The 22,771-nt window shown below is 40.3% G+C and overlaps 1 protein-coding gene across 2 annotated transcripts in view; it reads right to left on the bottom strand.

Annotated features, from left to right (window-relative positions):
• Positions 1-22,771, bottom strand: part of NYAP2 (neuronal tyrosine-phosphorylated phosphoinositide-3-kinase adaptor 2) — a 148,010-nt gene that overhangs the window by 30,683 nt on the left and 94,556 nt on the right. For both annotated transcript variants that reach the window (XM_075268818.1, XM_075268819.1), the window contains 2 exons: positions 20,179-20,480; positions 6,629-7,720 (listed from right to left, as the gene is read on the bottom strand). In XM_075268818.1, the coding sequence (XP_075124919.1) occupies positions 6,629-7,720; positions 20,179-20,480 (1,394 nt within the window). The remainder of the gene's footprint in view (positions 1-6,628; positions 7,721-20,178; positions 20,481-22,771) is intronic.

A 22,771-nucleotide genomic window follows, 5' to 3' on the forward strand; every position in this document is an offset into this window, starting at 1 on the left:
TGCTGACGTCATTACGCTGGCGCACTCCTTGTGACCGTTGGGACCCAATTACAGGTCCCAGCAGTGAGGCCTGGGAAGCAGAACCTCAGTCATTAGCCAAAAGAGCTCCCGAGTGGATGCTGAGCCCAGGACAGGTGAGTATCAGTATTTTTCTATTTTTAATTACAACGGCACCCTCCGATCTTACCGACGGGGAAATGTAGCATGGTGGAACCCCTTGGATGCTACGGTCATGTTTGACCACAACATCCAAGGAGTTAAAACCACCGATCGGAGCTGTGTGATTCGTTACCACGAAGTGTAAGAAAATCTGGATTCAATGCGAATCGAATATTTCCTGAAATTCGGATCGAATTACACTTCATCAGTTTTGATCCGTTCATCTCTATTGGCCACCATTGGAGAAGGCAGAGAAGCCAACTGCATTCTGTTTTATTAGAAAAAGCAGACACCTTACTATAGAATTATCTTTACGACTGAGCTCCAAATCCCATAAAAAGGTTTTATATTCAATTACTGACAATGTAAAGCAACAATTGCCATCAGAATGGCTGCTCAGCGCAATGTTCAATGTAACACTGAAGTACCCATTTGGAAAATGAATTGTTCTGTTCATTTGGTAAAATCATTCAGTCTTTAGAAGGCTCATTTACCTAAGTAATTCTATTTTAGTGATTACTGTAAAAAGGATGTGTCTCTGTCTATAACGCTATTGCAGATTATATAACAAAAGATAAACCAGTGGCGACGGCGGCAAGAAATGAAGAAACCTGTGAGATAAAGTAACCTGTTCTCTCTGATACACATGAACGTCTTCCTTAGGAACAACACTGGTTTAGATTTACTAATCCTTTCTAAGACTTAGAAGGTGCAAACTGAGAGATGAATATTTTATATCATGAAGGAAATTTTGCATTTTTTGGTTATTTGTTATGTCCAATGCAATTTACACCAAATTTCTAAGTGATGATTCTGCCGCATGTTTAATTATTTAAAAAAAAAAATCCAGTTTTTCTGTTTTCTCCATTGATTAAAACTGCGATAAGTGATAATCTTTCAAACTTTCAGAAAGCTGGAGATTACAGAGCAAAGGCAGAACAAGCAAAGGAAATTTTACAAGACATTTTCAGAAGTAGAGCGGCAGAATGAAGACACCTTCTACTTTCTGCAGGTTACTAGTGTTCTGTAGAATTTGTGACTTAATGCCACATCTAATAAATATGTCTAAAATAATCCAACCAGGCCATAAAGCAAAAGGGAAAATGCTGTGCTAGGTGCAAATGAGGTAAAAAAAGACCTAATACATTTCCTGTGAGTCTTCAAATCCACTAGATTAAAATCCACCTAGTTGATAAATCTAGTACATCTATAGATTGTAAGCCCTCGCGGGCAGGGCCCTCTACTCCACTGTGCCAGTCGGTCGTTGTTAGCATTATATCTACCTGTATAATTTGCGTACTGTATGTAAACCCCCAAATGTAAAGCACCATGGAATTAATGGTGCTATATAAATAAACAAATAATAATAATAATAATAATAATAATAATAATAATAGATGGTCTAGTATAAGATTATAGCACATATTAGTTGGCTAAGTTTGTGTCAGAGATTTGTGGCAGAATATGGAGCATTTCTAGTGTACATTGTTGCATCTTCCATTTCAAGATAGGTCCCACACACTTGTCAAGTAAATTAGGAAAATTTGGCTTAAAATTAAGATAGCAGTAAAATAGCACTGTGTAGAACAAAAAATAATAGTTTGCAACACCTTTCAATGGCCGACTCCAGGTCACACAAAGGCATCAATAAATTGAGAGACATCAGAATTCCAGGAATGAATAATCTTGTGAATTACCCTTCTTAGGTATAACAAATACACCAGGATATAGCAATAAAACCTTTAAATATATTTAACAAACCCTTAAATATCTAGAAAATAACCACCAAACTAAGGCCTTATTCATACGACAGTCCATCACTCGTCAGTTTTGAGAACATATTCATTTCAATGAGCCTATTCACATATCCATTTTTGTTTTTTACTGACTGTCATCAAAAAACTAACACGCTCTTTGTTTTCACGAACCCAATGGATAGCAATGGATCCATTTTTAACCATTGTAAAATGGATTGCTGACTCTTTCACGTTTGTTAAGAATGGATCAGTGGATTGGGTCAAAAAAGAAAGACGAATGAAATTCAACTGTTTTTTTATTCACTGACAGTTAAAGACATAACAGACTGCCTATATTGGCTGCAGCAGTCACTTCACTGTTGACATCAGATGGATCAAAAGGAGCTGCCTTTACCAGAAATGTAGAGGTGAGTAATGTTTTTATGCTATTGGCCCCATCAGCAGCGCTATGAGATATTAGGAAAATAAGTCAACGCCTGTGCAGTAGAGGTGGATCATCAGCTGCAGAGTGCAGAGCAGCGTTGGGACTATTGCATGCATCGGTAGTCAGAAAAGAGGGAGGAGCCATCCCATAGGAAGAAGCCTGGAAGGAATAGAGGTAAGTATGATGGAGTTGGGAGGTGGGCTGAGTTAGTTGGGAAAGGCTGGTAGTGTGTGGGATAGCTAGAGAGATAAGGAGGGGTTGTATGGGAGGGAAAGAGAAAGGAAGGGGGGAGGTCAGGTGAGAGGGGTTAGTGTAAAAGCTAGATCGCAGGAAGTCGCACCATGTTAAATGCAGAAAATGCCAGGAGCTCCCAGAGACACCCAGAAATCACTGAAAACTCTGCTAAAGGTATATGGGTGCATTTATTAACCCATTAATACCACTAACAGACCATTTTTTGCATGGAAAACTGCTTTAAGACGGGCCAATCATGACAAGACCTGCTCCTTGTCATGAATGTGGCGAATCCTCTACATCAGACCTGGGCAAAGTCCGGCCCCCGGGCCATATCCGGCCCTCTGACTGATTCAGTCCGGCCCGCACAGCTTTGACTAGGGAGGCGTGTCTAGGGCAGGCGTGTCTAGGGGGCGTGTCTTAGTGCCGGCCGAAGATGGAGATGTGGAGCGTGTCATAAAGTACTGAGAGATGTAAGGTGAGATGCAGGGGGGAGAGAGAGTGTGTCTGTCTATATGTGTGTCTGTCTATATGTGTGCCTGTCTATATGTGTGTGTGTCTATATGTGTGCCTGTCTATATGTGTGTGTGCCTATATGTGTGTCTGTCTATATGTGTGTATTTCTATATGTGTGCCTGTCTATATGTGTGTCTCTCTGTCTATCTATATGTGTGTGTGTGTGTGTGTGTGTGTGTGTGTGTGTGTGTGTGTGTGTGTGTGTGTGTGTGTGTGTCTCAGTAACCTAGGGGAAGAGATGGAAGGGGAATGTTATACTAGGGCAGAGATGGCAGATGGAGGGGGGGACATGAGACTGGGGGAGAGATGGAGGGGGGGGACATGAAATGGGGAAAATAAAGGGGGATATGAAACTGAGGGAGAAATGGAGGGGGGGACATGAAACTGGGGGTAGATGAAGAGGGCACAGACTGGGGGGACATTAAACCGTGGAGGAAGCTGTAGGGGGACCTGTCTGCCTCTAGTTGCCCCCAGTTTCATGTCCCGCTCCAGCTGTCAATTTATTGCCGCCCTCCAACTACCCCCACTGTTTAATGTCCCCCTCCAGCTGCTCCAGTTTCATGTCCACTCTAGTTTCCACCAGTTTATACTGGGGCACCAAGAGAGGGACTTAATACTGTGGGGCAGTTGGAAGGGAACATTACAATGTGGCATATAATGTACGGGTGACTGTAGGAGGATTATACTGTGTGGGGGCACATGGAAAGATGATTGGGAATGGGCGGAGTCAACGTAGAAGTGGGTGGAGCTAAATTTGTCGTGGCACGGCCCTCTAGCATAGTTTCAATTTCTTATACGGCCCCATGGGAAAATTAATTGCCCACCCCTGCTCTACATCATCAAGACCAGTGTATAATACGCCAATCTTAGTGAATCAGCTGCAGTATGTTTCACTTATCCTTCTTTTCCATTGTGGGTGAAATATGCTCCTTTTATGGAATATTATTAATGGGGTATTCTAGAAGCTTAATACTGATAACCTATCCTCAGAATAAGTCGTCAGTATCAGATCTGCAGGGGTCCACCACCCGCCACCCTCAAACCAACCAAGGCACTCATGAGGGCTTCCCCTTCACAAGTCTATGACGTTACTTCCATGAATCACATGGCCTGTTTGTAGCCCCTTCTCATTTAAATGAATAGGGCTGAGCTGGAAAACCAAGAACAGCCTCTATAAAATGAACAGTAACTGTTATGCCCAATGTATGCCTGTTAAAGTAACTCCATTTATTCTGAGGAATTGCTCTTGGCTGTGAACACAAAACCATCAATCTGCATACAACATCTATCTGTACAACAAATGCTACTTTAGCCACTTTAGACAAGACTCCATAAATTTACCATTATCGTTGCCAATGACAGTATCTGTTGGAGAATTGAAGGATGCAGTGCTACAATATTTTAATATAGCAAGATGAGTTAAAGAAGCACAAAACCACAGAAGTGATTACTTATTAATAAAACTTAGATACTTTTAGATTTCATTATCATCAACACTTTCATTGATGCATTTCATCTGACGGTTTGTGCTCTGCCATTACAAAAGCAATAATGCCAAAAATGAACAAGTGATTGGATCAGACAGTAATATCCGGGAATACAATGCCGCCATCGCGGTCTGGGTCACTGTTTACAGCTGATAATGATCAGTAGCCGAACACTGAAAGAGATCAAATTAGTCTATGGCGTCATGAGTCAAAAGTTTTAGTTTAACCCCAAATGTATTCTTTGCATTTTACACTAGGCAGAAATATAAAAGTATAATCCACATGACATACAGGGAAATCTCTAAGTGATGACCACCCGAATTTCCACATGGTCTTTTATAGGGGTGGTCTATTCAAAGAAAAATATGCAGAATGGAGAATTAAGTGTGTAATGGAGTCAGCAAGCATGTACAGCACATCCAAACCCCCCAAAAATGATGAAAGGTATTTTGTGTTGGGTATCACATGAGTATACTACATAGAACCAGACCTAGACTTCGACTAATAAAACAGCTATAGTATTGTACACAAGTCACACCAACTACACATAGAGGCTCCAACATGTTTTAGTCCTCTGATGATCTATGTATTTCCTAGATGTCCTCATAATTTTTAGGCCCCATTATGGCTTTCACTTATTTCTACTTGCCAACATGGCTCCTGTTCTCAGTCCTGGTACTCGGCACAATATCCTGTGTTGTTCCTCTCCTATACACCGCCATGGCTGCTTCTCTCATTCTTGGACGCCAACATGACTCCCTTCTCATTCCTGTATCCCAACATAGCTCCCCTTTCCATTTTCCCTCTTCACTGTGTTGTTCAGCAGTCGAATACCGAGCATGACATGGACAACCATGACATGACATTGTTGACAAATGATATGACATGACAAACATGACAACCAGCTTCAATGCAATGCTGGTCATTTCTCCCCTGATGTCCCTTGCCATGTCTCATAATCTTGCTTGCTGCAGTCCATTGATGTGGCATCCATATTGGTCTGACATTGTTTGGTATGTTTAAATGAGTTCCCATTGAACAATTTGCTCAAAAGCTTAGTCTTTGGTTCAATAAGGGGGTGGTCTGCTTATAGTGAGATCACTTCCTGAATGAAATGGTCATTAAGAGGAAGAAGAGCCTTCTCACAGGAATGGTCTTCTAGGAAGTTTTCACTACACTTAAAACCCATTGTGTAATGTACATATGTAGCAAAGTTTAATTTGACACAATGGCCAATTTTTGAGTGGTGGAAATCTCATTCATAATAGAATATAGTTGCCTCAGAGCATTGCTCTACAGATAAATGGTGACTGGGATACAACGCTTTATAGCTTTGAGGTTCCTTCATAATGTAGACTGATGAGGGTCCTGGTAGGTGGACACCATCAATGATAAAGAAATTCATATACTATTAAGATGCCATCTCTTTCTATGATAGAAAACCTCTGCAAGCACAAACTATTGCAACCTATATAGAATTACAATTTGGTGGAATTGCTTCATGAGTAAGGCATGGCTTCAAGTGGGGTTGTATGTTATATATTCTAGTCCTTTCTAAGCATGAGGACACATACACAATTATTTTCCTGTCCGATTTACAGATCAACTTTTTCCTCTTGGATTCATGTATCCCGATAAGTGTGGTGCAAGATAACCAACAACAAAAACATGATTTTACGATACTCTGCTTTTCCTAAGATGTAAATGCTGTACGTGTTTGTTTATGCCTAGCTACCCAGTGGAGTGATGTGAGTTGCAGCTTATTCAAGTTTTTGCAGATATATATATATATATATATATATATATATATATATATATATATATATACTGTATATATATTATAATGAGCCCTTACACTGAAGTTACCAACACATAATACATCTCTGAACAGCTGGTTGCTTAGTCCACCCAATATGACAACAAATAAATGCTAAATGTCCCTTTTTGTGTAAATGTACAAGGTCCATTGCATATCATTAATAGTACTATCATCTACACAGCTGTGCACACAATGAAGACACGAAGCACATGTGGTTAGTGGTTACACTTACTCTCAGAAGGTTCTTTAGACCGCCTTCCACTTGAGGGCTTCCTCAGCAAACTCCTTCCTGAGGTAAAGAGGCTTGATAGTTCTTCTAGGGGACTTGTTGGTGTCCTGGATCGTGAGCTGCTTTGAGACGTACAATAAGTGCTGGTAGATGCACTGACTGACTTCCCTTCTGGTGTGTTTCTGACATTAGAATGAGGCACTGATGGAGAACTTCTTGATAGACTTCCTGAATGCACAGAATCATAAGGTGGAGGTCTTTTGAGGCTTAGAGGAGTCAGAGACCTACCCATGCTCACAGGAGAGGGAGAAGCTGAATGACTTTTAGGATAGCCATGTGGAGACTGTGTTCTGTAGTTGGTTGAAGCATGTGGTGGGGAGGATGAATGACCAGATGAGGGAATTCCATGGGAAACAATGGTTTGGTCTTTATCTACTTTCTGGTGTCCTGGAATGTGTGTTGGAACTGGTGATGGTGACGCAGACGCCTGTTGTTTGATGTAAGTCACATTTTCCAATACTGGTAACTTTGCTACTTCAAGAGGAGTTAAAGGAGATTCATCAGAATTTGGTGAACATTGTGCTGGTGCTGGTGGAAACACCAATAATGGAGGCCTTTGAGATAATAGATTTGGAAATGGAGGGGGAATGTCACAAATCTGGCCCTTGGGAGTTGATGGCACTGAGGACTTGGTGAATTCTAAGTCAGGCACTGTGGGAGTAGCACACTGAGAAGAGCAACTAACATGATCCAAATCATAAAGACACCTTGAGTCTTGACCTAGATCATCAAATATAGGGTATTTCATTTCTTCATATACAGCCTCACATTGATCTTCCTCATCTCTTTTAAAGTCTCTTAAAATATTTCCAACCATTTCAATATAGACAGGTTCTTCATCATCTCTGCCTCCCGTTCTACAACTGATGTGTGATGACGATGCTTCTCTAAACAAAGTACCCTTCATTGGTCCATGCTTTTTAATGTATGTCTCATCAAATGATGTGCTAAGATGTGTAGTTGGATTTCGTTTAGGCTTGGGGGGAGGAATCTTCTTAGTATATTCATCACTGTGAGGTCTTTGTTTTGCTGCCACTGAGGAATTAAAGAAAGAAGAAGACAGTCATACATTTGCTTTATGTACATCTAATTGATAGATTTGTTTGATTCCATATTTTCAATAAAATAAAATAATGTCACATATATTTGCATAAAACTGGAAAGTACATTTTAAATATAAATAATTTCATGACCACACAAAGTAATTATGTAAACCTACAGTATGAGGGAAAACAATAGTAGGCTTTGTATTGTAGCTCCAATGTTTTCAAGTGGAATGAAACTGTAACAACTGAGGATTGGCCTCAATCTCAAAAATAGCAATGATTCAGATCTTCGCTCCTTCACTCAGTCTATTGATATGCAGTTTAAAGAAAGTCTCAAAGTTATGACTCAAGATTTTATACTTTTTATTGGATAAATACAGTTGCCATACACCAAGCACATTCTGTTGGACTAGAAATTGTAAAGTATGGATGTAAAACTACTTATGACAAATGGATGTCTTTTATAAAAACTTACAGTTAAGGCTCCTTCAAAAGGAAGAAAACGCACTCTATTGCCATCTATAGACAGTTACCTTCATCTCATTGTCCTTAAATATGACTATATCAGCCAAACCAGTGGCCCTGATCTGTAGAGAGCACTATGAGAGTTTTTGCTCCTCCTCAGTCCAAGCAGTTGACTGATTGAGATGCCTTGAAGAAGAAGGAGTCTAACATGAATTCTACCTACATCCAGGCTTTCTATAAAAGTGGTAGACAGCCCAACAATTCCACCAGGCGTGAGGAGCAAGGCTGACCTTTGCTCTATAGGAGTCCCTGCTTAGCTGTAAGGAGTCCCTGCAGCCAGATATGGATGGGACCTGCAGCATTGAAACACAGGAATTCATAGTATTGAACCATTTGCCCCTTAAAAATATTGAAATGGCTCTGAAGATGTGATGCATTCTGCAACCATACTGCGAGTAACCAACTCAAGCACAGTACTATAAAGCTTGGAAAGTAAATCACTTCCCAAACAATAGACATTATGCTCTTTCCTGTATTTAATCTATAATTTTCCTCCTCTCCAATTAATAATATCTGATACATTTTGCCCCTACAGTATGTCGCTGTGCTATTGCCAGCTGGGTGGTCTCTCTACATACCTCAAAGTCTTGATTGGAGAGGCTTTTCTACATTTTACAACTGCTTGAGCTCACCATGATCATTTGTGAAGTATTGCTGTTATTGCTTTGCTCAATGATCTGCTAGTGGTGCAGTTTACCTGGCATAACACTCACAATCTGATTCATTTCTCATAAACATCTACATAGTATGTGGCAGGTAAACAATGGTAACGCAGTCTCAGCAGGAGTCTACTTATTTATGTTGCTTATGCAGAACAAACATATCCTTACAGATTGTTGCTTCACATCAGTTCCTGTCCCCAATAAAGCTCACAATCTAATTTGCTTATCTCAGATACACCACACTAAGCTTTAGTATATATGTTTGGAAATATACTATTAATTCATACACTATACATTCATAGAATATAATGCATACAGTGTATTAAGACATGCACTAATTCCTATACATATGAATAAACATATTAGAGGCAGTCAGACTAATGTAAGTATCAAAATTTGGCCCAAAGATCACATAAAGTTTGTAACTGCGTCTTCTTGACGCTAGGTTCACACCTGCGTTCGGGTCTTCGTTCTGTGGTTTCCGTCTTCTGCATGCAAGAAGACGGAAAGCACAGACCGGGTCCGGCCGTGAGCGGCGGTGAGCGTTTTATGCTCTCCGCCGCGAAACCGTTTTTTTTAAATCCGAACACAGAGTACTGCATGTCCGACTCTGTGTCCGGATTAAAAAACCCGGTTTCGCGGCGGAGATCATAAAACGCTCACGGCCGGACATCTTTCAAACCTATTCAAATGAATGGGTGAGAAAGAGTCCTGCAGGTTTCTGTATCCTGCTTCTGTTTTGTGCAGGAAACGGAAACCTGAAGTACGGAGTGCCGGGCGCAGATGTGAACGAGCCCTTACCCAGTAAAGCTACACTACACTGAATTGCTGAAACTTATTTTCCTTACTTCTTTTCAACATCCTAAATATAAGTTATTAACATGATGGAAAGTTGGAAAGGGGTATGGTTGATCAGACTACGCAAAGTTTATATGTAGTCTGTTACCATGGAGACTCAAAGGTTTGCAGTGGAGCTGTAGGCATAGAACAGATACATTTTTGTATTCAAGATGTTGTGTTTCTTTATTTTTAATTCTGAATGCTTTACTGCAATACAAAGTACTTTTTACCACTTAACAGGTACAAAATCAACATTATATTTGCAAAATTTAAAAAACAGAGCCTTTTACCACGCAAAGTTACTAATAAATTGGGATTGGTGTAAGGACAAAACATTTAAGGCTAGGGCTACACAGCAACTTTTGCTATGACTTCTGTCGTGTCACCAAAGATCATCATATTGGTAAACACTGTTTGGCCAAAATCACTGTTTAGTAGGGTTGAGCGATCGTGTTCGGAAAAGATCGGATTCCGATCGGCGATCGAGAAAATTTCACGATCGCTATCGGAATTCCAAACACGATCTTTTTATGTGGGATCGAGATCGGTGATTTTTCTCACAATGCATTGCTTAGCCTTCACACTGAGTATACGATGTATATTCAGTGTGAAGGCTCTGCTGCAGTTCCATAGGAATGAATGGAAGCAGCCGACACACAGCCTTAACCCCCTGCGCGCTGGCTGCCTCCATTCATTCGAATGGAAGGCTAAACTAAATCTCTAGCAGCTACTTACCTCTAGAGATGGCTGCTCCAGTGCTCTCCTTCTTGCCTCGCTGCCCCGCCTCCCAGGTTAGTGTTTAAAGCGCTAGGTAGGCGGGGCTTGTGGCTTAGTGTGGGCGGGTACAGGGCGGGGAGACGTGACGTCTCCCCTCCCAGTACCCGCCCACACTCTCCTAACCCGCCCACACTCTCCTAACCTGGCAGGGAGAGGGCAGCGAAGGAAGAAAAGCAGCATGGAGCAGCAGCGAGGCGAAGAATGAAGGCACGGGGCACAGGACTAGCCATCTCTGGAGGTAAGTGGACACCAGGGGGTAGGATTGCTTTTAAAATCTGATCTCCGATTAAAAAAAAAAAATCCCATTGACTTGCATTGGGATCGGAATTGGGATCGAGATCGGGTTCGAATGAAAAATGATCGGAAATCGGATTTTAAAATCGATCCTGAAGAGTCAAGATCGGCTCAACCCTACTGTTTAGTCCTAGTCTAAAAGGTGACAGAGGAGGAGAGAAGAGCGGACATTTTAAATATGTTGTACCAAGACCTTTGAAGTGACTTTGATGCTCTGAAGGCTTACAAATAAATATTTCTTGTTAGGCATTGAAGATGACATTTTAAGATAAAGTTTTTCTGTTTTTGTTGCTTTGTTGTCTTGTGTTTGGTGTGTTTGCACAGTATTAGGACAATTTATATTCTCTTAATAGCAATGCACTCAATAATAATGTAAGTGTAGGGAGGTGGTCATTATCAAGGAACGTAGCATATGATAGATAGCATTGCACCCAGTCACACTGCTATAGTTACCTGGCTTTAGTGCATGTTCACATAAAGTTTGTAGAGACGTTTGCACTGATTTTGTATTGTTCATTTGCAACTTTCTAAATAGTTTTTCAAATTTAAATTTTGCTATGTGTGCTCCAACTTGTGACATAGATGTGACAAAGCATTGATCGTGGATACTGTTGGCTCAGGGCTAATGTCATCTGCCATCTTCCTTCCTTTACACAGAGTCAGACACATAAGCAAGGGAGGGGAAGTAAACTGTATGGAAAGGGGGAAAAGATCAAAGTATCTATTGGGGGGAAAGATCACAGACACAGGCGGCATCAGTGTTAAGCAACAGGAACCCACAACAGAATCTGCAGGGGAAGGTAGAGGGATCATACATGCAGCATCTGTGTCTAGAGAGAGTGGAGATAAAACGCCTCAGAATCTACATGGGTAGGAAGTGGTGGCCACACACATTACTGCCATCAGTACACAGTCGAGAGGAAATAATACAGTAATAGAAGGACATAGTAATACAAATTAAAGTTGGATTATTGCCCTGGATTGACAGAATACACATCCAACATGTACTGCATCTCTTGGAAGGAAACAACCATGTTAAGTTAACTTGAATGGTTGGAAGCTACATATAAGGGGGCCTAAGAATACATGAACAGATGCAGACTAAAGCCTGTGACTTAGTGCAATCTTCTACTATTCGAGGTAACCACTAATATATGTACAAGTAATTTGACTATAACCTTTAAATAGGGACTTTGTTGTCCTCCAACATGAGCTACAACACATTGAGTGCACTGTCAGTTTTGCAGGTATGTACCCAGTGCCAGAGATAATATTGCCGCTACAGATATCACTGCACTGCCAGCTCAGGGTCATTGTGGGGCAATGAGAAAGGCCCCCTGATGGTACATTTCTATAGAATTGTACTGTTAGGAGGTGCAATGACACCCAGCAATGACAGTGATCTGTGAAGCCAGCCCCTCTAATCGACACTAATGGCATCAATATCCCTGGCAGCTGGCACAACTGCAAACTGACTAAATTCAGTGCACTGCCAGCTTTGCAGCAGTACATAAGATGGCAGATGTTGGAGGACATGAAAGGTCCTCTTTAAGCAACATCACTATTACAATGATGGTATAGTAAGCGGTGGCATGTTAGCCTGTCAGGGGTTAGCCTGTAAAATCTAAATATCTACTCTGAATTAAAGCTTCGCATTAGGCATTCCTCTACTTAATACATCCTGTTTCTTCTATATCCTCTATTAACATCTCGACATGGGATAATGATAATTTTCGTGGACTGTAATAGGAATTATAATCCTAATGTTAGCTGTTCTCAAACTAAGTGGAATTGTTTAGGAGAGAATGGAGCACTTTAAATGGAGGGAGATTATAATAAAATAATTGTGCCACAGGATTCAAGCAGAGATTCCAATTTAACAAGTATTTAAAAGCGCGCGGCTAATTGCGGGAGTGGTGCGGGTCATCGGCATCAACATGTAATGAGCACCACAATGGAGAAGACAATACCAGCATGTCAACTTTTTATCTTGGTATCTATTAAATCCTTTAAAACCTTGAAAATATTTAAAGCGAACCTTGCAGGTCTATGGACATATTATTATTCCCCATAAGATGTTGGAATGTATTTTCACAGTGACTTTCGTCCGTTATTCCTTCTGGAAATGTATGAATAAATAGGCATCTGGGTGTTACTATTCCTGTTCTGTTTTTCTAGCAGCTGCCTTCCACTGCAAACAGTAATTATAGGAGAATCTCCTCCTTATTTCTCAGTACTTTGGTTATTATAGAAAGTCCCTATTTAGATCCAGCATCAGACTACGTGACTACGTGATAATGCACATGACAGACTTTCTTGGCTGTGAGCTGTCTGCAGTCTGCTAAAAAATGGAGCATGCTCCATTTTTTCATAGATATAACTATTGCGTCTATTTTCATACACCCAATTCACTCATTCAGATAAAGACAGATCCAGTACAGACCTATTAAACAAATAGTCAACCTTCAGTTCAGTTGTGTGAATAGACCACATTGCTAAAGCTATACCCAAATTTTAATGGGTAGGTAATTGAGGGAAAAAAAGCAGAAAGGCCTCGCTCCTTTAGTGGAATCTTAGGATATGTTAAGCCAAGTGGAAAGGTAAAAAGGACACATCTATACGTATCTAGGCTTGTAAATCTTGTGGAAAATGTACTTGAGACATAAAAACAGGGTTGGTGCAGCAAGATTTATACTATAGTTGATGTATATTATGAACGTGTCAGATAATTCCAATAATGGAATGCCAGGAGCCCCTTTATTTAGGTAATGCCTTAAAGACTCCCAGTGGAGACACAACTGACATCCTTACACCTTCACCTGCCTAACACACGCTGCACATCTTTAATGCATACTGTGCTTTCTTCTTATAGTGCATCCTTCTTTCTACTTCTGGTCAGACTCCATACTGATTTTTAGATTTCCTCATCTTTCTATCCCTCTGTGCTTTGCTGTTGATCCCATGATACACATTATATGGGCAGCTAAGGACTGTACCATCTCTGCCTGCAGCTGCTGTGGTAAGTGTCTGTTCCCCATCCCTGTGAAAAAATTAGGTGGTACAGTGTAGGTAATTTTATTATATAAGAAGCTGATGGTTGTATGGGTGACACATAGAGCTCCATAGACACTTGTAGAAAAGCATGTCATTACAGCCATATTCACACTATAACTAGGTAACCATCCCTGTCTGATACTCAGAGATAGAGGCAGCAAGAAACAGAATAGATGAGAGAATGACACATGGAATGCCATAATAGAGCACTATAGTTTTAGGTGGAGTGCCCTTTTAATGACTATTATATGCATATTCATATTTATATGCTCTGACCACAGAGAGCAATAATTACAGATAATTGTAAATATGTGATGGCAAAAAAAAAAAAAACCTGGAACTGAATCTGCCTGTGCTCAATGCTCTCAGTAAGAAAACATATGTAGAAATGTTTTTCCTATTAAAAAGCTGGTGACAACTTCTCCATTACCTGCACAATATAATAATAGCTGTTTCAAAATTGCTGTTGTTTCAAAGAATTTTATTTTGAGAGGTTTTATATAAATTGCATTTGAAAAAGCTGTACAAGTGGGAATGGCATAATAAGTGTGGGATATAACAGAATACATTATACTCTGTGTTCTTATTTTCAGAACATTTTGCGACGGCTCGGTATGATACTTTCCATAATAGTCATTTGTAATGAAGTATAAGTTAGAGCTTTATTTTTAGCAGCCAGTACAATATGCTGTCATTCTAATCTACAGAAATGTCTCCTTATTACAATATATGCAAAGACATTTTTTCTATAACCGTGATTGACACCATGATAAGTTGTTTCGTATGATAGTGGACAATACTGAAGACACAGTAAGGTCATTGTAGGACACAGTGCTTTGTAATGTGCCTCGGACAATGATTTACATGTAATGGCCAAGTTTGTTTTCCCATACACTACACTACTGCATACACTAAGTAACCTGGATATTGATTGAAACATATTACTGTGGTTGTAAATCATAGATGATATATAATACACCAGACATGAAATGGAGCAATAAAACTCAAGTGTTGAGACACGACCTAAACCATAAGACATAGGTTGTAAGCTCTTGTGAGCAGGACCCTCACTCCTATTGTTTGATATATTTGTTATTTTGCCACATTGTAATGTCTGCTCAGTGCTGAAGAATAAGATGGCGCTAAATAAATAAAATTATTTTTATTATTAGTATTACTATTATAATGCAGCAGATGTACTAGTAAAATGCACCGGAATTCTGCTACAATTTAATGAAAAAACCTTACACCATAATTGTTTTAAATACTGTCTGCTTTCTGTGCAATAAGGAGGCGGATCTTATTGGGAAAGGGTTAAAGTTTGCTGAAAAGGGGTTGGGTTTAAAATGTGTCATACTTCCCCAAAAATGTGGGAAAATTTGGTGTGAACTTATGCTAGACAGTCTTTATATGTAATCTCTATACAGCATGTTAGCCTCTGATATTTACAGTGTATATATTCAATGTTATATGGAAGTGACTAGTTTTGTAAACTTAAAAAGCACCTTTCACCATTTCCACCAATTCAAGTTCTTAGCATCTGTTAATAGGTGCTGCAATTCGATTTTTCTCTAGCCCCCACCATTACTGAGTGAAAAAAGTGCAGATAGTTTTGGTGCCTGATATGCTATTTAAGCTCTGTAATGTCAGAAGGGCGGTGTCAGGCGGGGGGTGAGATTCAGAGCTCCGATCAGAGGCAGTCAGTGTCAGAGCTCAGAATCGCACCCCTTGTCTGCTGATGTCTGACACCGCCCTCCTGACAGTATAGAACCTAAATAGCATATCAGGCAACAAAATTAACAGCATTGATTGTTTGGGAATGCTGGAGGTTATGAACAGGTGCTAAGAACTGGAGTTGGAGAAGGCAATGAAAGGTTCTCTTTAAAATAACATTCAACCTTTGACAAAATACTGGATATGCCATTGACAAGAACTTTTTATTATTTTTTCTGGTTTTACAAGCTTTTGTCAATGGATGACATATGCTTGATATGTGGTTCAATTTACTGTAGTATATTTAGCAAATATGGTGGACTGAAGTGTTAGATCTTTATATGAAATCTTTCAAATAATATTTGTTCATTAACCCTTTCCTGACATCCACCGCACTAGTATGGCGGATGCCACGTACTAGTATGGCGGGAGCCAGGCAGCTGCCATAGCTGCCCGGTGTTTGCTGTTTTATACAGCAGACACCATGCACTAATGTCCGCATTTGGTGCCCGAACTGGCCATTAACCCCCTCTGTTGCCTTGGTTAAAGCTGACCTTTTCCCAGTAATAGCAGGCACCTGGAGCAAGCTACTCTATGTAGTCTTCAATGGAAATGCCAGATTTTTGTAATGCATTAGTATTGTAATGCATTGCATTAGTGATCAGACCCCTGGGAAATGGAAATATCTTAGTTAAATGTGCAACACTGTTTGCATAGCTCCCATTTAATTCTATGGGAGTTACTGAAACAAATAGAGCAGTGCCACTCTCCTATTTTTGTAGGTGCCACAGTGAAGTCTTGTGGCCAGTTATTCAGTCTTTTCCATGATTTGACAAGTTGGGAATAAAATTTTTGGTGCTGACAGATTCTCTTTAAAGGGATCCTATCATTTAAACACATTTTTTTCTGGTTGACACTTAGGAATAGTCTTAAGAAAGGCTATTCGTCTCCTACCTTTAGATGTCTTCTCTGGGCCGCCGTTCGCTTGAAATCTTGGTTTTCGCCCATATGCAAATGAGTTCTCTCCAGTGCTGCCTCCATCTTCTTCAGGAACGGGGTCTTGACGCATCTTCTTCTGGGGGTTGACTTCAAACTTCTAGGCCTCGGGCCTAGGGCAAAGCCGACTGCGCATGCCCGCCAGCCACAAGACAATGGCTGCTTACAATACTGTGTAAGCGGCCATTTTCTTGTGGCTGGCGGGCATGTGCACTCGGCTTTGCCCTAGGCCCGAGGCCTAGAAGTTGCCGAGTGCGCATGCCCGCCAGCCACAAGAAAATGGCTGCTTACAATACTGTGTAAGCAGCCATTTTCTTGTGGACAGCGGGCATGCGCAGTCAGCTTTGCCCTAGGACGAAGCCAACCCCCAGAAGAAGATGCGTCAAGACCCCGTTCCTGAAGAAGATGGAGGCGGTGCTGACAAGTTCTCTCGCAGCATTAGGGATGCCTCCAGTGCTGTTTGAGTGCTGGGGACCACCCCCAGTGCTGTGAGAGAACTCATTTGCATACCGGCGAAAATCGGGATTTCAAGCAAACGGCGGCCCGGAGAAGACATCTGAAGGTAGGAGACGAATAGCCTTTCTTAAGGCTATTTCTACCTATCAACCAGAAAAAAATTGTGTTTAAATGACAGGATCCCTTTAAAGAGGAATTGACACAGGTCTGAAAAGCCCAATTACATCACTCATCAGTTGAGCCTTTTCCAAGATGAAAGCACTTTCAGTGTTGATGCAAATTTGGGTATTCTAACCAAGTGGGTGGTGGCACTGTGGATTCCCTGGGTGTGGGGTCTCTGGGCACTTTATGTCATATAGTCTTAACACCAACGTGGCAAGCACTTCAAATCTTGCATTAATACTAAAAGAGCTTATAGCTTTGAAATCGCTGAATAGATATGGATAAACAAAACACCAGGTTGACAACAGATGATGTATGTTATTGGCTTTTTCAGACCTGGTGACAGGTCCACTTTAAGGCACATTTGCATACAGCTTAGTTTAAAAATAAACTTTGCTACTCCTTTATCTTCTGTGTATGGGGCCCCTCTGAATCTCCCTGTACAGGTGATATACCGTATATACTCAAGTATAAGCCGACCCAAATATAAGCCGAGACCCCTAATTTTACCACAAAAAACTGGGAAAATTTATTGACTCGAGTATAAGCCGAGGGGGGAAATCCACCATTGCAGATAAAAAGTCTGGTCATGTGCATTACAGCTCAGTAACTCCATTGGGATTATAGTAATAGCAGTTAACCCACTCATTCTCCCTCACATTAACCCCCTGTGTGCCTCACATAAGAGTTACTGATATGTGGGACATATGGAGGTAATAATTAGGTATCTTCATAATTAAGGTCCTTCATTAGTCCCCTCATGTGTCTCACATGTTAGTAACCCTTATACGGAGCACAGAGGGGTTAATATGAGGGACATGATGGGGTTAACTGTTATTAATGTGAGGCCCATGGAGTTACTGAGAATAAATTAATACCACCAAATGCCTGACATTAATAGGCAGAGTAACTAAAGGAAGGTCCCTGTGTGTGTCACGTTACTGTAGCTTCCTCTCCTCCATACAACAGACATCTTCCATAAGACACAATGAATCCTGGCCACTCATCTGCAGGGTAGATGCTAAATCCTTGTGTGCTAAAGGACCTCTGATGACGTCATGACCATGTGATCGGACTCTGCTGTGGGCGGAGCTACTAGGATTTGGACTCAACCTTATCTGCAGATGTTACATACCATTGTCTACAGGACCTTTGATAACATCACAGTCACGTGACCTCGTGACAAGCCAATCACGGAGCAGTAACACTAAAGGACCTCCCCTTTTCAGGTCCTTCCAGTTTTCTGTGCTCCGTGGACCCTGACTCGTGTATAAGCCAAGGAGAGCTTTTTCAGCATGAAAAGTGTGCTGAAAAAGTCGGCTTATACTCGAGTATATACGGTAATTGGAAAAAAGGATTAGACATGAGGAATCTTATTATGACCAATCCTTTGTTCCTCTAAGACAGTGGTTCTTAACCAGGGTTCGAACCTAGGCCATATGCACGGTTCATTTTGTGTACCAGTAAAAAAACCATATACCTATGTCTTGAATTTGGAAAAAAAATCATATTTGATTTATCATTAAACAAGGGTTCGGTGAATGTGCATATCAAACTGGTGGGTTCAATACAAGGTTAAGAACCACTGCTCTAAGAGATGAACAGCTGCTGGTCTTTATACCTTTTACCATTTTGCTCCACTGATTCTGATACAGTTCGAATTTTCTCTCTAGCCCCCCCCCCCCACCATTCCTGAGCATTCAATGCTGTTAGTTTTGATGTCAGATATAATATATATTCTCTATACTGTCAGGAGGGCGGTGTCAGGCAGGAGCAGACAAGGGGTGTGATGCTGAGCTCTGACACTGGCTGCCTCTGATTGGATTTCTGAATCACACCTCCTGTTTGACCCCACCTCTCTGACATTACAGAGCATAAATAGAAAATCAAGCATCAAAACTATCTGTGCTTTTTGCTCAGGAATGGTGGGGGCTAGAGAAAAAATTCCAACGGTACTGGAATCAGTGGAACGGCGCCTATTAACAGATGATAAGAACTTGAATAGGTGGAGGTGGTGAAAGGTCTTTAACAATCTTTCATATGGGTTGATGGTCAGTTAAACACTTACTCCAAACTATTGGCTGGTGTAAGGAAATCATGACAAACAAGCAAACATTCACCTGTCTCCTGATCTGAATTCTAAAGCAGATGAAAAAATCATGGGGAGATTTGCTACTGACAAAATGTAAACTGTATAGACATGAGCACGATTACTTGTCCCCTATGCAGTTTATATGTGCAGTGTATAGTAGTGTACAATGTTGTCAATTGGTGCTGACCATGTCCCTGATACAGTAACGGCTCATAAGAAATATTGTTTTAATTTGCTGTCCCCATTGAAAACATCTACTTGCTCTACCAAACCAAGTGTGTTGGGGGGGAAATTTTATTACATTTACGCAATTTTCTGTATAACTCAATTGGAGAAATAAAACTATGAAAACTTTAGGCCTAGAGCATGCTGCAATTTGGAAAAGCCATTGTACATTCTGAAACTTTTACTACCTGCAAGATAGATAAACTATAATATGTTAATGAGAGATTCCATGTACTGTACTAACATTGTATATTTGCCTGTTGCAGCCACAGCACTGCAATGTAAATGGCCTTTGTGAACTCAGCCTAGGGGCTTATTTCACACAGGGCAGATTTCATCAATACTTTGCATACAGATTTTTAAGCCAAAACCAGGAGTGCATAAAAAAGAGAAGTAAAAATATTTCCATTGCCCGTTTTCTGTATACAAATATGGATGCAATATGCCGACCAAATCTGCTGTGTGAACTCAGCCTAAGGCATTTTTCAGCTAGTAAAATAACAAAGCGTAATAATTGTAAATAAAGTGTAAATATTTTAATTGCCTGTAATAACATAATGGAAGCCCCGGAATGTAATTTGGATATTACAAGGATTGTTTCATTAATTATAATGTGCCCTGGAAAGGCAACGCACTCCGCACGTAGCTTACCATCTGTCCTGTCTGTGAACTTTGGACTCTTGCCTAGTGTTCCGGAATTGACAGTCTCTGAAGAAATACTTAGCTTAGTGTTGGGGTCTCGTTTTGGTTTTGGAGGTGGTTGTTTCCGGGAGCAACCACTACTGTCATCATCAGCGCCACCTACTGAATGGAGGGACTGTGAACGCACTGCAAATCCACTAGAACATGGATGTGGTAGTCTGTCTTGAGGTGCAGGCATCGTCATAAATCCCATGCGGAAATGTTTATTGACGTAGCTCCCTTCGCTTCCTCTTGCCACCTCTCCACCAATACTGTGTAAACAAAGGAAAACAAATGATATTATTTTGTATAAATTATTATTTGTCATGCATCTGAAAATATTCTTTGCAATCTAGATGTGCTAATGAATCAGTGAAATAGAAAAAAAGACAAACATAAGTCATGAACATAGCTATATTTATATTGCAGACAATTACAAGATTATATTGGCTCCATGTAGCTGCATTTTTTTGTTGCAGATTTTGTTGCGGTGTTTTTTAGCCAAAGTCAGGAGTGGATATAACAGAAGAGAAATGTCCTTTTTAGTCTCCATTCCTTTTCAAGAACTTTTTTGCAGATACTGTAAAATGTAGTGGTTTTTTTTTCACCACAATGCTACATTTTCGCAACATGGGGCCCCGACATAAATATACAACCTAAGCTCAGAATAGCTATGTGCATTTGTCACCACTTTTTATTGCACCAATCCAAGGTGTAGCGTGATGGGGGCAGAATGTCCAGTTTACACCAGAGCCCAGAAATCTTAGGGGGCCAATAATTGTGTCTTCACAATATGAGAAGACAGTACTGTAAACAATACATTATACTTGGGGGGGCCAGGTACAGATTTTCCATTGGTGTCCAAGAGCTTCATGTTCCAACTCTGGTACAAATATATTACAAATGAGAAGAAGCAAATTTGTAACTAGTATTTATTAAGTATTTCCAAACATTTTGTGCATACAGCATTTTCAGTATGTAGACCAGACCTATGTATTTAATGCCCGATCACATCTGTGTTCAGTATTCCATTCGGGGAGTCAGCTTGGGGATCCCCCAAATGGAATATTGAACGCATTAAAAAGTGGTGAGCAATGACAGCACATGAACCCCATAGACTATAATGGAGTCTGTGTGTTTTCTGCTTGGTGTCTGCACGAATCATGCGGAGAGGAAAGTACTGCTTGAATTACTTTTCTCTCTGCATGATTTGTGCAGACACCGCGCGGAAAACATGCGGACATCATTATAGTCTATGGGGTTCCTGTGCTTTCATTGCTCACTGCTTGTCAATGCGTTCGGTATTATGTTCGAGGGGTCCCCAAGCGGACTCCCCAAATGGAATACCGAACTCGGTGAACTGGGCCTAAACTGGTACGAATTACTAAAAAAGATTTAAAAAAATACCAATTTTGTTTTCTTTTGAATTCGATTTTCTGTAACTGGTAAATTAAAATGATCTTAATATTGTTTTAGTGAAGAATCTGCAGAGATTATTGAGATAAACTGAAATACGTTTTAGTATCGCTTTTAGCAGATAGAAATATTTTTTATACAATAGTCATCTAACAGAATTGCTGACCTATCTATCTAATTCAATGCAAAAATAGATAACTAATTCAAAAGAATCCAAATCCCATTATAATAAATCAGAATGGCTGCCTACTATATCAGCCACATGAGATCAAACACACTATGACATTTGACCGTGCTCTGCATATGACTTTGACCTTTCACCAGCCTAGATATTAATAAGACTAAATAAATAAGAACAATATTTAAATATAAGAAACCTGAACCTGCCCCCTATTTACCGAGAGACGTCTCCCAGAAACTAAGACATTATCCTTTTTCCTACAATATAATAAACCAGTGCTTTATTTACACTGCAGAATAAATCCATCAATGTCTCGCTTACAAAGTAAATAGCAGGTGACATTTAAGGACATGAATAATATTAGGTATATGATGCCCCACACCCAAATGCGTTTCATTTGCAGATCTCAATCCACCTAACTTCAGTTCCATGCAATCCAAATAACCCAAATCTGGAACGTTAATGGATCATACAGATCTTTTCGGACTCCAAAACAGGCGAGAAAAAATGATTCATATGAGAAAGATTGCAACTTTTGTGTCAATATCCCACCACATGAATAAAACACATTAGTCTATGTAATCCAATAAGATGAAGTAGTATCTGAGGCTTTGGCAGCCTAACGTCTTATTTGGTAGCCTAACCTCATATTATATCCAGCACTTTGAGAACACATTATTTATCTCAGATGAGAGGTAGCTTCCTGCAGAGAAAACTTCCTCCATGGTTTGGTTTGTATTGAGTTTTATGCTATGCCATATCCCAGTGAGGTGGATCCTGTTATCACTGCTGCTCTCTGCAAGATTGTTCCAGGAGTTTACAGATAAAAAACAGAAAAAAACACATCCATCCATTTCACATGAAGGACATAAGTAATTTCCGTTCTGTTGCAGGTTTCATTTCTCTAGATGGATGTGCAAATGACACCTAGTATCATAGGAGCATGGAGCATTTACTAAATCTGTC

The sequence above is a fragment of the Leptodactylus fuscus genome, chromosome 3 (genome assembly GCF_031893055.1).
Source record: "Leptodactylus fuscus isolate aLepFus1 chromosome 3, aLepFus1.hap2, whole genome shotgun sequence".
Taxonomy (NCBI): Eukaryota; Metazoa; Chordata; class Amphibia; order Anura; family Leptodactylidae; genus Leptodactylus; species Leptodactylus fuscus.